The sequence below is a fragment of the Empidonax traillii genome, unplaced genomic scaffold (assembly GCF_003031625.1).
Source record: "Empidonax traillii isolate 1590-97213 ecotype Southwest subspecies unplaced genomic scaffold, ASM303162v1 scaffold50:size1795014, whole genome shotgun sequence".
NCBI lineage: Eukaryota > Metazoa > Chordata > Aves > Passeriformes > Tyrannidae > Empidonax > Empidonax traillii.
The window spans coordinates 1600639-1616141 of NW_020955243.1; the positions used below are offsets into that span (position 1 = coordinate 1600639).

Here is a 15503-nt window from a genome sequence, read left to right on the forward strand (position 1 = left end):
CGGAGAGGATGGAGATGGTGAAGGTGCTCTTTGAGATGATGAAGGTCGAGGGCTGGATGGATGAGTGGCCCCTATCCCTCTCAGCCAGCAGTGGCTGTCTCTCCCATGAGCCGTCAGGATATTCTCAGTTTTCCAACCCCTTGTTAATTAAGGGTGTAGAGTTTAATTAGGCATCCCCACCCCCCGCCTGTCGCTGCAGCCGCGCCTCCCGGCCGGCAGGGGACGCCCGCGCCCCGCCGGCGGAACCATAGAGTGCGGGGTGCCCCGCCCGCGTCCGGCGGCGCGTGAGGATCTCCCACGTGAGAGGGAGGGGCTCCCATTGGCTGCGCCGGCGGGTGTAAGTGTGTGTGTGTACACGCGTGTGAGTGTGTGAGTGTGTGTGTGTGAGTGAGTGTGTGTGTGTGTGTGTGAGTGAGTGTGTGTGTGTGTACACGTGTGCGTGAGAACGCGTGTCGTTGTGCCCGTGCAGCACTCACGCGTGCCTGTGTAATGGTGCCTGTACACCCCAGAAGGTGGGATGTGTGTGTGCATGCATGTGCACACGTGTGCAGCTGTGCCCTTGCAGCGTTCCCACGTGTTCATGTAGGAGTATGTGCATATCCCAGAAGGTGTGCAGAGTGTGTGTGAATGCACGTAGGTGTGCCTGTGCAGCACTCGTGTGTCGATAAGGGGGTACCTGTACGCCTGGAAGCCGTGCACATGTGTACACATGTGTGTAGGTGTGCCCATGATGCATTCACGAGCCCGTGTAAGAGTACCTCTGTATCCCTGAAGGTGTGTGGGTGTGTGCACCCAGATGTGTGTGCAGCTGTGTGTGGTTACCTCTGTGCTGCATTGCGGATGGGTGTCAGGGTGGCTGCAGACAGCAGCACATCCCGTGGTGTGTCCCAGCAGTGCTGACCCTGCTCTGTCCCGCTCTCCCTCTGCAGGCTCCGGGCCCTCTCCAGCAGCACCATGGAGGCCTTGCTCAGAAGATGCTGCCTCCCTGTGCTGGGCACCCACCAGCCCATCAGGCCCCAGCACAGCAGTGCCCCAGGCAGGCCCAGGTGGCTGCTGCTCTCGCAGCTCTTCCAGCCCCTGTCGCTGCCGGTGGGCGGCGAGGGGGAGTGGGAGGGCAGGCCTGGGGAGCCCACGTGCCGCAGCCAGCGCCTGATGCTGCAAGGGGGGCTCATCCACCCCGCCAGCCCCGGCTGCTACTGCTACCTGCCGCCCACCGTGCGCGCCATGGAGAAGCTCATCAGGGTGATGGACGAGGAAATGCAGGCCCTGGGTGGGCAGAAGCTGAACCTGCCTAGCCTGAGCTCGGCGGAGCCGTGGCGCGCCAGCGGCCGCTGGGACCAGATGGGGCCGGAACTGTTCCGGCTGGTGGACCGGCACAACCACAGCTACTGCCTTGGCCCTACACACGAGGAGGCAGTGACGGAGCTGGTGGCCTCTCAGAGCAACCTGTCCTACAAGCAGCTCCCGCTGCGCCTCTACCAGGTCACCAGGAAGTTCCGGGACGAGCCCAAGCCCCGCTTTGGGTTGTTGCGCAGCCGGGAGTTCTACATGAAGGACATGTACACCTTCGACACCTCTGAGGAGGCAGCTCGGCACACCTACGGCCAGGTGTGTGACGCCTACTGCCGCCTCTTGAGCCGCCTGGGGCTGCCATTCGTCAAGGTGCAGGCAGCCACGGGCAGCATCGGCGGCACCACGTCCCACGAGTTCCAGCTCCCGGCAGACATCGGCGAGGATAGGCTTGTGCTGTGCCCTGACGGACATTTTGCAGCCAACGTGGAGACGTTAAACGGGGAGCAAACCTCCTGCCCCACGTGTGGGGAGAGGCTCACCAAGACCAAAGGGATTGAAGTGGGGCACACGTTTTTCCTGGGCACCAAGTACTCCTCAGTCTCCAACGCTGTCTTCTCCTCACACGAGAACAAACCCCAGCTGGCACAGATGGGGTGCTATGGCCTGGGTGTCACACGGATCCTGGCGGCCTCCATCGAGGTGCTCTCCACGGAGGACAGCATCCGCTGGCCGAGCCTCATTGCGCCCTACCAGCTCTGCTTCATCCCCCCCAAGAGGGGCAGCAAGGAGGAGGAGGAGGGAGTGGCACAGCTGGAGCAAGTGTACGACCACCTGGCCAAAGCACTGCCCCACCTCGCCAGTGACTCAGTGCTGGATGACAGGACTCACCTGACCATTGGCAAAAGACTGAAGGATGCCAACAAGCTGGGCTATCCCTACGTGGTCATAGCCGGAAAGAGGGCTTGCGAGGACCCCCCAGTCTTTGAGGTTTGGAATCAGAATGCTGGCGAGGTTTTGTTCCTCACCAAGGAGGGTGTCACTGAGTTGCTGAGTAAAGTGCAAGTCCCTTAAATTACTTGTCTCTGAATCTCTCATCTTTGCTGCACTAGGTTTATTCAAACAGCCCTGGTTCCTTTTCAAGGACATGCAGGATGTTGGCGACGGCTCTGGGTGAGCAGAGACAAATCCAGCTCACGTTAGAGCCAGCCATGGTGTCTTACAAGTGTGCTGGGTGCTGAGACTGAGCAGCTCAGCCCACATTCCTCCCACAGGGCTGGGGATGTTACCCCCTCTGGGTACAGGTCCCTGCGAGCTGCTTTTACCAGTACACATAACCTTGTGTGGCTGAGGAAGCACTGGCAGGGTCATCCCCTCGCTGCCCAGCTGGGGCTGACAGGCTGGCCATGGCCTCTTTTCTATGTGCCAAGGGATTTTAAGAGGGAGAGAAAGGAAACCCTTTCCTCTGCATCTTCTCTTTGGAGATACATAGGATCCATGAGGGTGGGGGTTGCTTGTGCCAGGCCTGGGGGCTCCCATAAGGAACAGCTTGCTACCATCCCAGCAGTCGTGACTGGTGCCATCACCCCATGAGCCTCTTCTGCACAGAGAGTTCATTGAAGGGAGTCACTTTGCCTGTGATGCAGCTCCAGGGTCATGAGAGATCATGAGCAACAGCGATGCCTCTGTCATAGAATCGTGGAATTGGTTAGGTGGGAAAAGACCTTTAAGATTATTGAGCTCACCCATTAACCCAGCACTGCCAAGCCCACCACTACCCCGTGTCCCCAGGTGCCACATCCACATGTCCATTAAATCCCTTCAGGGATGGTGATTCCACCACTGCCCTGAGCAGCCTGTTCCAAAGCCTGACAACGCTTTCAGTGAAGAAATTTTCCCTAATATCCAATCTAAACCTCCTCTGGTGCAGCTTCAGGTTGTTTCCTCTTGTCCTGTCACTTGTTACAAGGGAGAAGAGACTGATTCCCACCTGGCTACAACCTCCTTTCAGGCAGTTGTAGAGAGCAAGAAAATCCCCCCTGAGCCTTCAGCCACTCCTGGTGCTCCAGACCCTTCTCGAGCTCCCCACGTGCTGCCGGCCGGGGCGATCACCTCGGCCTCCTCCCGGTTGTTCCAGGCGGGATCAGCTTCTGTCATCCATCCCCACGGGAGGTGACACTTAAAGGTACAGTGGAGAGCGGGGCTGAAGTGGGGGGCGGTCGGATGGAGCAGGGGGCGGTCGGAAGGAGTAGGAGGCTGTCGGATGGAGCAGGGGGCGGTCGGAAGGAGCAGGAGGCTGTCGGATGCCGGGGCGGTCGGAAGCGGCGGGGCCGGGCTGGGGGCGGTCGCAGGCGGGGCCAGGTGGCAGCACGATGGCGGAGGACGGGCAGGATGACGGGTCTGGGGTACCAGGACCGCCGCGGTACCGGGGCGCGCTGCACCCCGACACGTGGGAGCAGGTGAGGCGGCGGGGCCGGGGGGGCCGAGCTAAGCTAAGCCGTGCCTAGCCCAGCCGAGCTGAGGGCGCCATGTATGTATGTGTGTGTGTCCGTGCCCATCCGTCCGCAGGAGCTGGAGGCCATCCCCATGTTCATGAAGCGCTGCCCGGCCGACATCGACGCGGCGCGGCAGCCCGAGCTCGCCTGCCTGCAGTCGCTGCTCTTCGACGAGGAGCAGAGCCCCGCAGGTGGGCACCGCGCGGGGGTGCTGGGCGTGTTCTGGAGGCGCCCCCACTCAGACCCTCACCCTCCTCCGCCCCCGCAGAACTGGCCAGGATGTACAAGAACGAAGGGAACGAGTACTTCAAGGAGAAGGACTACGGGAGAGCGGTCGCCGCCTATTCTGAGGGGCTGCGGAAGAAGTGCGAGGACCCCGAGCTGAACGCGGTGCTGCTCACGAACCGGGGGGCCGCACACTTCCACCAGGGTGAGGGACCTGTGCCAGCTCCAGCTGGGATGGGAATGGGGCTCTGCGCTGCTTTTCGTCTCCATTTTCATTCCACTCTCCTGAAGACCTGGCTCACTTCAGAGCATGGCTGCGTGTACCGTTTGTGTTCTGTTCAGTGCAACTATAACCTGCTGCTTGAGCCTTGGCTCCAGGAGAGGGCAAAGCCAGTGGTTTTTAGAATCATAGAATGGTTTGAGTTGGAAGGGACCTTTTAAGGACATCTAGTCCAATCCCTCTGCAATGAGCATCAACATCTTCAACTACATCAGTTTGCTCAGAGCCCCATCTAACCTGGCCTTGAATGTTTCCAGGGATCCAGGGATGTGGCTTCTAACATATCTCTGGGCAACATATACCAGTGCCTGACCACCCTCATTGTAAGAAATGTCTTCATCATATCTAATGTCAGTCTACCCTCATTTAGTTTAAAACCATTACTCTTTTTCCTACACTACAGGCTATGCTAAAAAGTTTGTCCTCATCTTTCTTGTAGGCCCCCTTTAAGTACTGAAAGGGTGCACTTAAGGTCTCCTCAGAGCCTTCTCTTCTCCAAGCTGAACAACCCCAACTCTCTCAGCCTGGTTTTATAGGAGAGGTGTTCCAGCCCTCTGATCATTTTTGTGGCCTACTCTGGACCCACTCCCAATATGTTCATGTCTTTCCTGTGCTGAGAACCCCAGAGCTGGATGCAGTACTCCAGGTGGAATCTCATGAGAGCAGAGTAGAGGGGCAGAATCTCCTCCCTCCACCTGCTGCCAATGCTGCTTTTGATGCAGCCCAGGACACGGTTGGCTTTCTGGGCTCCATGTGCCTTGGCACGACTTCTAGGAGTAGGTGTTCCATGATCTCCCCAGGCAGAGAGGTGAGGCTGACAGGTTGGTAGTTCCCAGGGTCCTCCTTTCTACCCCTTTTAAAAATTGGTGCAAAGTTTCCCTTTTTCCGGTCACCTGGAACTTTACTTGACTGCCATGACTTTTCAAATATCATGGAGAGTGACTTGGCAACTACATCAGGCAATTCCCTCAGGACCCTGAGATGCATCTTGTCAGGTCCCATGGACTTACATATTGTCCAGGTTCCTCAGGTGGTCACAAAGCTGATCTCTTACAGCTACCACCCATCCTACCAACAGCATCTGCACAGCAAGGAAGGTGTTCTTGGCTTTTTAATGCTGTTGTGTGTTGCAGTAGGGAAATGTTACTTATCCCTCACCTGGTGTGTTTGATTCCTGTCCTTTCACTTTTTACCCCCAAGTTACTCCTTTTTATCCTCTTCTCACCTCACAGTGATTGTAGAAACAGTGACATAGAGGGTCTCTGCATAAATTGTTTTGTCACCTTGGTGTCTGGTTGAATTTCAAATATAAATGCAAGGTTCTGAGCAGTTTTACTTGATTTGTAGGTAACTACCGTTCTGCTCTCAATGACGCCATCCAAGCCAAAAAGCTAAAGCCCACCCATCTCAAAGCAATCATAAGAGGTAAGAGTTAAAGGTCATGTTGCTTCACGGAGTGTAAGAAACGTGGTTCCAAAACACTTGGCACATGTTAGCTTTACTTATTGTGCTGTTATTTTTACAAGCCCTGAAACAGGCTGCTGTTAGATGTTGCTTTGTTTCCTTGCATGTTACTGTGTGTTTAATAATTGTGTTTACAAACATTAAATTACCGTGAGTGGGGATCGTACTTTGTTTCTGGACAGAATTAATTTCAGAAAGGTAAAGCAGTTACTGTAAGAGCTCTCTTCGCTTATTTTGTTATTGGTGTTTCTCCATAAAACAGAGCTCAGGGTTTTTCTTCAGATTTTCAGTCAAAATAGTATCCTTTGCTCTTCAATTTCTCTCTCTGTCAAAGAGGCACTGAACTTGTTTCTGTAGAGCACAGCCTAACTTTTCCTGTTTTCCATAATACTAGTTTTTGGGGTGTGTTTGTGTTTTTCTCCCCAGCATTTCTCACTCTATGGAAATTCCCCTTTTATTTTTCTTTACCAGACAAATACTGAAATGTTAATTATGATAACATTTTGCTTGTAACAGACACTTCTAGAATAATTCTTATAATTTCTGTGACCACATGAGCAAACAATACAAGAACTGATGAAATATTTTAGATTTTTCTTCTCAACTGACCTGCTGGAAGTCTGTGATTGAACGTGACCATGCAAGACAAAAAACTGTAGTGCAAAAGCCCTAGACCTAACGCCGTCTTTATAACCATCACTTTGTGTAGTAGTTTTACACTGACTCCAGACTTAAAATTTTAATCCTTCCAGGAGCACTCTGTCACATGGAGCTGAAGAATTTCTCTGAAGCAATAGCGTGGTGTGAGGAGGGCTTGCGAATAGATCCAACAGAGAAAAAGCTTCTGGAAACAAGAGTTAAAGCTGACAAATTAAAGGTAAATATTAAGGCAGTCTGGCATCTGCAGTGCTTGTCTTCTGCTTTGTGTCAAGAATCAGTTTGGGGTCCTTGGTTGAAGAGTGCTCCACACAGGTTTCTGTGTAGTGTGATATCCCCACAGAGAACTGAGTGGTGGCTCTACGTGGTGTGTGTTGAGCTGTGTAGGAGAAGGAGCTGGAGAGGACCCTTCTGGAGACCCAAACTGATTTCTCCACCCCTTGACAGGGTAGAGCAGTGATGAGCACTGACTTGCTGTGTGTGACCATGGTGCAACCTTTTCTTACATGTAGCGAGCTGAGGAGCGGGATGCAAGGAAAGCAAAGGTGATGGAGAAGAAGGAGAAATGTCAAAGGGATATCTTGCTTGCAGCAATAAAGGTGGGTCACTGAGAGGGGCTGGCTTTGTGTGGCTTGGGATTTTTTTTTAAGAGCTCTCTTGTTTGCCTCTAAAAGTTTGTTCTTTTGAGGGGCTTTCGAGAGCTAGAGCCCAAAAAAAGGAGCTAAAACCATAATTCTCCTTATCTCTGACTGCAGCTTCCAGGTTTCCATAATTCAGGTAACAACTAATGCAAAATACAAACCCAGTGTTAGGAGATGGACTGAGCTTTGTGAATGGTCTGGCTGCTGGGCTGTAACAACACTAGCCAAGGAACCTTGCTTTCTTTGCTGCCCATTGGCATTTCTTCAGTGGAAGGATAGAAGATAACCATTCAATAGGGTGGAGGAGGGAATCAATCCCAGATCCTCTCCTACATTAAAATATTTTGGGCTATTACATAAAGTCAGACTTCCAAGGAAAAGACTGAGCTTTTTTCAGTTTTCTGAAACAGAGGATGCTCTCGGGAGCTGGTGTGTGTAGTTGAACCCTGAAGTGATGCCTGCAAGGTTCCAAAGAAAAGGATTTTAGATCCATCGCTTTTCACACATTTTCTCAGGCTCTTCTCTCAGCGTGTGGGCTCCTTTGGATTGCCAGCTCTCCTCATCCATTCCATGAGGTATCTGGATACCTGGCTGAGGTTCTGGATTCTCCTGGGAAGACCAGTCCCCTGAGTCTGATACTATGGGAAAGCTTTTGATGGCATGTTTAAGAGCTGACTCATTAAGAACAACACAATTTGACCTTTTACTGACTGGTAGTTTTTTGCTCTTATTCTCTCTGCCATATATGTTTGGCTTTTGGTTGATTTTTTAGTTTTTTTCCCATCCCTTCCCTCCAGGAAAGAAATATCAAGCTGGTTCTTGAGCCTTCAAATGAAGAAGAGGAAATATTGGATGGCCTGGCTGAGATATCCTTAGATGGGTTCCACTCTGACAACGCCACAGGAGCAAAGGTGCATTTAGATGCTGATGGCAACCTGAACTGGCCTGTCCTCTTTCTGTACCCTGAGCACGAGCAGACAGATTTCACTGTGGCTTTTCATGAGAACTCCAGGTAAATGCACTGTCAGCAGAATTCCTGCATAAGGGAGGTGTTTGAGCAGATGAGAACAGACAGCAAGTGAAACACTGCCATGCTGATGAAGTTGTTCTGGATTTCTGATTGCAGAGCTGACCCTTCTTTTCAGCAGGAGGTTGCATTAGATGACCTTCTGAGGTCCTCTATAACCTGAACTATTCTATGATTTATATAAATCCATAGCCCAGACAAACACATTTTGCCAGGGTCATTAAGGGGCTTGCAGTGCAAGCTTAGACCTGTAATTAATTAGTGACCAGTAATATCTGTGACCCATCCACATGTGTGGATTCTAGAGATTTATTAAGGGGCTGTTTCAAAGCCCACCAAATGTGGAGTCTCAGATCAACAGATTAAACTTAAAAATTATTAAAAGCTTCCAAAAGGGACCTCTCATAACCACCAGTTATGAGTGACCTCACAGTTCTGAGGGCTTTCAGCAGACCTGACTGAACTGCTGCAGACCTTTCAGACTATAAGCAAGTGACTGGCAAGGTGGGAATTCCACTTTTCTTGATATTAATTTCCATTTCTGATCTTAAAATGGAAGATGTAGTGATACAATGATCTTACAAACTTGGTATTTGTAACTTTTTTTTTTTTTCTGGAATACGTATTCCTCAGATCTCTCATTAAGTTTGGAACTAAAAAATTACAGTGCAAGCAGGTTACTGAAGTTGTAGTACATACATGATAATGTTCACTACACTTTTTCATGACCAAAGGAAGTGGAAATGGATTTTTAGAACAAATTGGCCTCCAACACTCCTCAAGTACCAAAATAAACATGTCTCTGACACACAAACATATTCTCGTCACTCTAATGGAAGAAGGAAAATCCATTTTAGATAAAATGCAGGGTGTTTATTTTGACATCTTTTTCAGTGTGAAAATGTAAAGTTAAAAATAATTTGTTGTTGCACTGCTCAAATTTGAAACTGATAGCCTGAGTCACAATATGGCCTTGGATTCACCGGGAAAGTGATGAGTTTAAAGGGAAGAAACTGTTAGTGATCTAAAGTTACTTTCAAGTCTGTTGTCTAATTTGCTAATGTATTTTTACCATCATTCAATGCAAGTGTAAAAATGATTGAAGCTGAACAGTCTGTCTGAGCTCACCAAGTGTATTTTGGCTTTTAGGTTTATTGATCATTTAATGGTGATGTTTGCTGAGTTACCTCCTTGGGATTTAGAAAGAAAATACCTTCCCAGCAATCTTGAGGTGAAAAGTTTGACTTTCCTTCAATTTCAGGGTTGTTGTGTTGTAAGTTTGTTTGTTTGGGGTTTTTTTCTGGAGTGGGAAAATACACAGCTTTGAGGGTATGATTTGTTTACCTGTTTACCTTTCACAGATGTGAAACAAGGATCTGGAGAGCTACATTCACTTATAAACACAAATATTTACCAGATGTGCTAACAGAATTCACTAATACAAATTAAAGTTCATCTGTTTTCCACTTACATTGTATTCGATAGAAGGTATTTAGAGATATTGCTAGATTGCATCTTTGTAACAATGATTAAGATTTAGACCATCAACCTGATAGGCTGCCTGGTTTTTTGACTGCATTGTGGAGTTGATGAATACAAATAAGAAAATACTATTTAAAAAATAGTTTATTTTCAGAACTGACTTGAGGTGTACATAAGCACATAATCGCATCACGACAATATATCTCTATTAACAGTTTAGCAAAGGTGGGTTGTGAGTTGGTTGTGGCTGCAGTCAGTTTTAAAAGTTTTTCTGAAATGGTTCATAGAAGGATAGAGATGTTTATTTTTCATTTTCACTTCACTGTCATCTGTGCCAGGCAGTAGCACAGTCCTTTGTACAGTGAGCAGACAGGCCCAAAAGGACAATGGCTGTGTACTTTTCCTTGTGTTTTTACAGTCTAAGACACTGTTGCTGGATTTGAATCTCTTAAATCAACTCTTATTTTCTTCAAATACCTTTAAAATGACTCAATTTATTTCATAACATTGCTGCGTTTCACCTGTTGAAAAGCAGCCCTTAGGTTTGGATTGATTCTCTGTGAAGCACAGGAACAGCCAGTGTATTTTACCTTCTTGCTGCTACTGCCAGAAGCTAAGCTGGTTTATACAGGAAAGACTTGGAATTTGCACAAATCAGTTTCTTCATCACTGAATTTAGCACCTGACACGGTGGGCTCAAGCTACAGCGGTTTGATAAACCTCCAGTTGATAATGGTGTGCTGATACTAAACTGTTGAAAGCCCAGTACCTTCCCTCATGTACCTTAGGCATTTAATAACCCTCCAAAACCTTTTTCAGCTCTATTTTGAAGATGAAGAAAGAGAAGAAATGTACGAGGTGAACCCAGAACACACATTGCTACAAGTGCTGCAGCACGAAAGGTGAGGCTGTACAAGTCCACGTCCAAAGAAAAGAAGGCAAAAAGTATGAGCTTGGGGTTTTAAGTCCAGTTTGTTCTTTATTAGTTCTAACTCTTCTCTGATTTAATAGTCCTTCATCTTAAAGGTATAAAGCAGTAAGGCTGCATGGATTTTGTGCCTGGCTTTAGTGACTTACATATGTTTTCCCCCACAAAAAAATGAACAACTCTTTCCAGGTCTGGATGGAGATGGGAAGGGGAACTGGGAACAGCTGAGCAGCACAAAAAGGCTGTTCCAGATCCCATCTACACAGTACTACTTTAAAAAAAAAAAAAAAAAAGCAGCAGCCTATAAAGAGCATGTTGAAGGTTAACAATGCTCTCACTGTTCATAATGCTGTGTGAGCAGCCCCCGACACAGCATGCAGCACTGTTCCCCTCTGAAACTGGCTTTAAAGCGTTGTGCAGTTATTGAGAGAGAAGAATTTGCTGTTTGTAAAGCCAAAAAGTTATTGTGAAGCCTGTGCTGTTAGGTTGCACCATCTCATAGCTGGAGGAAGCTGCTGCACAGCACGGGCTGTCACAGTGGGATCTCGGTCACTGCTGCAGGCTCTGGCCAAGCTGTCACTCCATAAAACTCAGCAGCGTGCACAAGCCCTCAGATTTCAGGCTGTAAGGGCAGTTGCAAGAGACACCTCCTTCCAGAGGGAGAATAACAGCTGCTTTAATTAAAAGTAGCTGTTGGGAGAGGAGTTGACTCATAAAACGCTCCTCCTCAGATGTGCTTAGCCCCTACTCCAAGAGGCTCTGCTAATCGGCACAAAAGCTCGTCACTGGCCTTTGGGAGGGTCAGTCTTTATGGAGCAGGGTGAAAGTCACTTGCTGTGCAGGACACTTGCCCAGCTACAAGGAAGCAAAGAAGTCCTTTTAATCTTTGCAGGTATTTCGTAAAGGCTGGGACTCCAACAGTTTTGGTATTTGTGAAGCGTTCTCCTTTCTCTAAGAAATACTTCTCTGGGAAGAAGGTGCATCGACTGTAATGAGCAAGAGTGAAACGAGGACTCCTGCGCCAGAGGCTGCTGTTCATTAGCCCAGCTACAGGCTGCAAACTTCTGCTTGAACAAAAATACCTTGCACACTTCAGGGAAGAGAAATAATCTTGGCACATGGGGAAACTTCCAGGAAAGCAGCAAAGGAGAATGAAGGGATTACATGAGGGGATTATTTGTTTAAAAAGAAACCCAGCTGGCTTGCAGAAGGTCTCCTCTGTGATAGGCTGCATGTGGTTTTGAAATAAACCTGATGCAGTGCCAAACACTGGCTGTGGTTTCAGCAGCAGCAGCTGGAAATGCAGTTCCTTACCTGAGAAGAATCACAGATTTCCTCAGAGGTGGGCTGTAGTTGCTGGGGTTTAACAGCAAGTGGGCTGGGGCAGTACCTGCCTGTTACAGCAGGGCAGATGCAATCAAGTCCCTGCCTGGGATCCAGCAGCTGCTGTTTTGTCACTGCTTGGCTCTGCTGCTGGCCAAGGTACAGCAGAGCTCCTGGTTTGGAGCAGTGTTTTATTGAGCCTTTTGCTACTGTACTGATTGTCCTACAGAACCTGGAATAAACATGGCTATTTTAACTAGACTGACTTCTGCCTAATGAATGAGACAATATTTTTTCTCACCTCATGAAATACTGGAAGAGAATGGCAAACAGTAATTGTAAACACCAACATAACAACCTTATCCTTTACACTAACTGATACAGCAAACATACAGGGTCTTCTGTGCTTCTCTATAAGCTTTCAGCTTTTAATTAAAAGTAATTCTAAATCTCATTTCTTTCTCTTCTGCAGTCTCTCTGACTGCAGAAATACACTGCAGTCTTAAACACAGCTAATGCAGAGGGCATTAAGAAAGCTGTTGAGCCATAAACACACATAGATCACGGAGGCTGCTTTCAGACAGCTGCAGAGAAAGCATTTCCATTTTGCTATTCCTGAATTTCTGCACCATGCCCAAATACAGTAAGAGTATCTCCACCTGAGGATGTTGCAATTTAATCTCCAAACCTCAGAGTTACTTCACAGCAAGGCAGCAGGATGGCTCGCTTTTCACGGTATGTTGGCTCTGGCCAGGCGGCCATCGATCGCCTTGCAGTGCCCTGCCCTCACAGGGCAGAGAGTTTGGCAGCCAGGTGGTACAGGCTCAGGCCATTGCACACAACGCAGCAGAGGTTGCAGAGGGAGGACAGAGCGTGGTAGAGGGCGAACTGCCGGCACAGCTGCCTGTAGCTGGGGTTGGAGGCTCGCAGGTTCCTGCGGGACTCGCTGGCCACCAGCCCGACCTCCTGGCCGAGGCCGTGGCTGCGCTCCACAGCGTGCAGGTCTGCCACGATGTCGGAGGTGACCTGCCCGAACCACTGTGTGTTCAGCACAGAAGCAGCGATGCAAACAAAGAAGAGGATGATCTGTGGGGGAGCAAAGTCCACTGTGAATATCCCGCACGTGTTGTAGGTTAAATTTCTCCCCCAGCCCCTCTTGCACACAAGGCTCGCTGCAATCTGGGTGCTAACTGCTTTCTTTAACTGGAGCCACGTGTGGAACTCACATCGTGTGCAAACCAGCCTCAGCGGAGCAGAGCAGGGTGGGACCCTGCAGAGGAAGGGGTTCAGGCTACAGCCAGCTCATGTTTGAGAGGGGAAGGCAGCTACCTGGGTCGTATGTTCCTCGCTGAGGTGCTCGCTGGGGTGGCACATGGCAAACAGAGTCAAGTTGAGGAAGGCGCAAGTGGAGCTGATGTGGAAGTAGTAGGGGAAGAGCTCGCGCTGGATGGAGCCGAAGGTGTGGCGAGGGAGGTGTCTGCTCATCACAAACCCTGCAAGGGGGGAGAGCAGGTAGGTCCTGGGGCAAAGCCCCCTCCCCTGGGCCTCCCGCCTGGGCAGAGAGCCACAGCAGTGCACACAGACCCCAACCTACCGGCTACGAAAGTCACCCAGATCTGCATTCCCCAGGACGTGGAGAGGAAAAGCAGGTGCAGCAGTTTGATGGTGTTGGAGGGCTCCGTGTCGGTCAGCATGGCGTCCTGGATGGGGACAGGTCCCTCCATGTCAGCCAAGACACCTCCAAATTCGGTGCTGAGCTGCAGTTACTGCTCTCACCTTACTGGATGTAGGGCAAATGCAGTTCAGGTTCACAAACCCGCTTACTTAGCCTTCCTAGCCCTTCCCAGCCCCACCACCACACACCCAACCAGGCTGCAAACCCAGAGCTCAAATCCCTTGTATCTTAGGGGCAGGGCCCTGCGTCAGCACCTGGGAACCGGCTGGTTTGGGTGGACTTTTGGCAAAGTCCAGCCAACGCCCCAGCTGACCCCTGGCAGCAGGAACAAGCAGAAAGTCAATAAAAAGGGGAAGAGAAAAGCCCTGACAAATATGCCTGCCCATGCTGTGAGCATCAAAGAGGCCCCTTGGCCAGGGGGAATCCCCCCCTGCTTAAAAGCAGCAACAGCTTCTGCACTTTTTAACCAAAAAAGCCTGGGGGCTTGAAGGAGCAGAGACACTCCCAGGCACACCCCACTACCCCAGACCCCACGCTGGCACAGCACAAGAGCACAGGCAGCAGCGGGTGGAAGGAGGCTTTGAAGGAGCTGCCTGATCCACTACAAGGAGCACTTTGGAAATTAATTAAAACAAAGCTGCTAGGAGTAGCCCATCAATACTGCTGCCTGCAGAATTCTTTCTCCTCCCCTTGGTAGGTTGCCTCGGGGCATGAATTACAGCAGGGATGGCCTTAAAAGAGATGCTGCCTTCTAATTCCATCCCACTCCTCCTGCAAAATGGATAAATACTCAGTGTATTGTGATGTATTAGTTCCATGTTTTTATTTAGGCATCTATAAATCAGGTCCTTAAACCTTCTCCTGATGGCAGCATACTGGAGAAGGCACTCAGATCCCACCTGGAGTGCTGGCCTGTAAATTCCCATCCATCTTCATGGTCTTTTCTTTTCCAAAAGATTCTTGGAATTTTTGGTATGCTTCCCTGCTCCATCCTCCAGCAGCCCTGTCCACTGCAGGATGGCAGAGGCCCAGGGAAGGCAGCCTGGGCTTTGTTCACTGCATCATCCTGGGCAGAAATGCAGTGATGGGCAGCTGCCCTGCAGCCCTCCTGATCCGGAGGTCCCAGATCTACCTCTCTAAATCGTCTGTCTCCCTGCAGGAATTAGCAGCTGAGGGCACCAAGGCAGCTGGGTGTTTTCATGCAAAGAAGCCACAGCTGGAAAGGTTGTTCAGAGCAGGGGAGTAACTCCCCTTTTAATCAAAGAAAAAAAAAGTGGTGATTGATTGCTGATTTGGTCCTGGTGTGGTGCATTTGGTTGGGAGGGCTCTGGGAAAAGCTGGTAAGGGCAGGTTGGTCTGAATGCACCCACCAGCAGGTCTCTCCTCCCTTGGGAGCTGGCTGTGGGATTAGGCAGTGGAGCTGGGTGCTCCAGGGATGCTCCAAGCCACGCAGTCCTGCTGTCCATGCTCCCCTATGCCTGAGGGCCAGCAGGTGCTGCAGGACTGCAATTTTCTTCCAAATGTAGATAACCATGAGACATTTCACAACATTGCAGTGCTCTGTCACACCCCCAGGTTACTCCTGCTCCATCCCTCTGCATCCCCAGGGACCCAGCCAGGCCAGAGCCAGGGCTGACCGCGGCCTGGTAGAGGTAAAAAGCACAATACTTAAGGAGAAGGAGAGGTCAGCTAAAGTTTAATGTTCAGGCAAATACATCATCCCCTCCACCTAATCAAGCAGCAGCAATTCCTAAGGATAAGTAGAAAGGATGTCTCAGGTCCTGATGATAAAAAGGCAGGATTGCTCTGAGTTTTGGGAGATAAGAGGGCTCTATAAAAATTGAATGTTTTGTACTATGGTCAGCCTGAGATGGCTTTATCTTGTGGAGGTCGGGGCAGAGCTGTGCCAGCCTTGAGATATTTATGATGGAAGATACAATAAAGATACAACAAAGTTAAGGGGTTTATGGCCACAGCCAGCCCAGGGTTAGGAGCCACTGGCCTGTGGCCACAAGA

At 49.8% G+C, this 15503-nt stretch overlaps 3 protein-coding genes across 4 annotated transcripts; 2 read left to right on the forward strand and 1 right to left on the reverse strand.

Moving 5' to 3' along the window:
* The first annotated feature begins 952 nt into the window (after positions 1 to 952).
* On the forward strand, positions 953 to 2365 carry PARS2 (prolyl-tRNA synthetase 2, mitochondrial). The gene has a single exon (XM_027879116.1). The coding sequence runs from the start codon at positions 955 to 957 to the stop codon at positions 2362 to 2364; it is 1410 nt and encodes a 469-aa protein (XP_027734917.1). The 5' UTR covers positions 953 to 954; the 3' UTR covers position 2365.
* A 1289-nt stretch (positions 2366 to 3654) lies between these two features.
* Positions 3655 to 12073, forward strand: TTC4 (tetratricopeptide repeat domain 4). Of its 2 annotated transcripts, XM_027879082.1 has the most exons (10): positions 3655 to 3749; positions 3859 to 3976; positions 4054 to 4215; positions 5638 to 5715; positions 6507 to 6631; positions 6924 to 7010; positions 7850 to 8064; positions 9229 to 9310; positions 10381 to 10463; positions 11382 to 12073. In XM_027879082.1, exons 1-10 carry the CDS (start codon positions 3663 to 3665, stop codon positions 11479 to 11481), a joined length of 1137 nt encoding a protein of 378 aa, XP_027734883.1. In that variant the 5' UTR covers positions 3655 to 3662; the 3' UTR covers positions 11482 to 12073. The 2 variants fall into 2 exon arrangements, with proteins under 2 accessions (XP_027734883.1, XP_027734884.1); XM_027879083.1 differs by lacking the exon at positions 9229 to 9310.
* Positions 12074 to 12399: 326 nt separating this feature from the next.
* Positions 12400 to 13731, reverse strand: TMEM205 (transmembrane protein 205). Its single transcript, XM_027879084.1, has 3 exons — positions 13407 to 13731; positions 13142 to 13305; positions 12400 to 12898 (listed from the first exon to the last, which is right to left on the reverse strand). The coding sequence occupies exons 1-3, from the start codon at positions 13534 to 13536 to the stop codon at positions 12599 to 12601; spliced, it is 594 nt and encodes a 197-aa protein (XP_027734885.1). The 5' UTR covers positions 13537 to 13731; the 3' UTR covers positions 12400 to 12598.
* Between the last annotated feature and the right edge of the window lie 1772 nt (positions 13732 to 15503).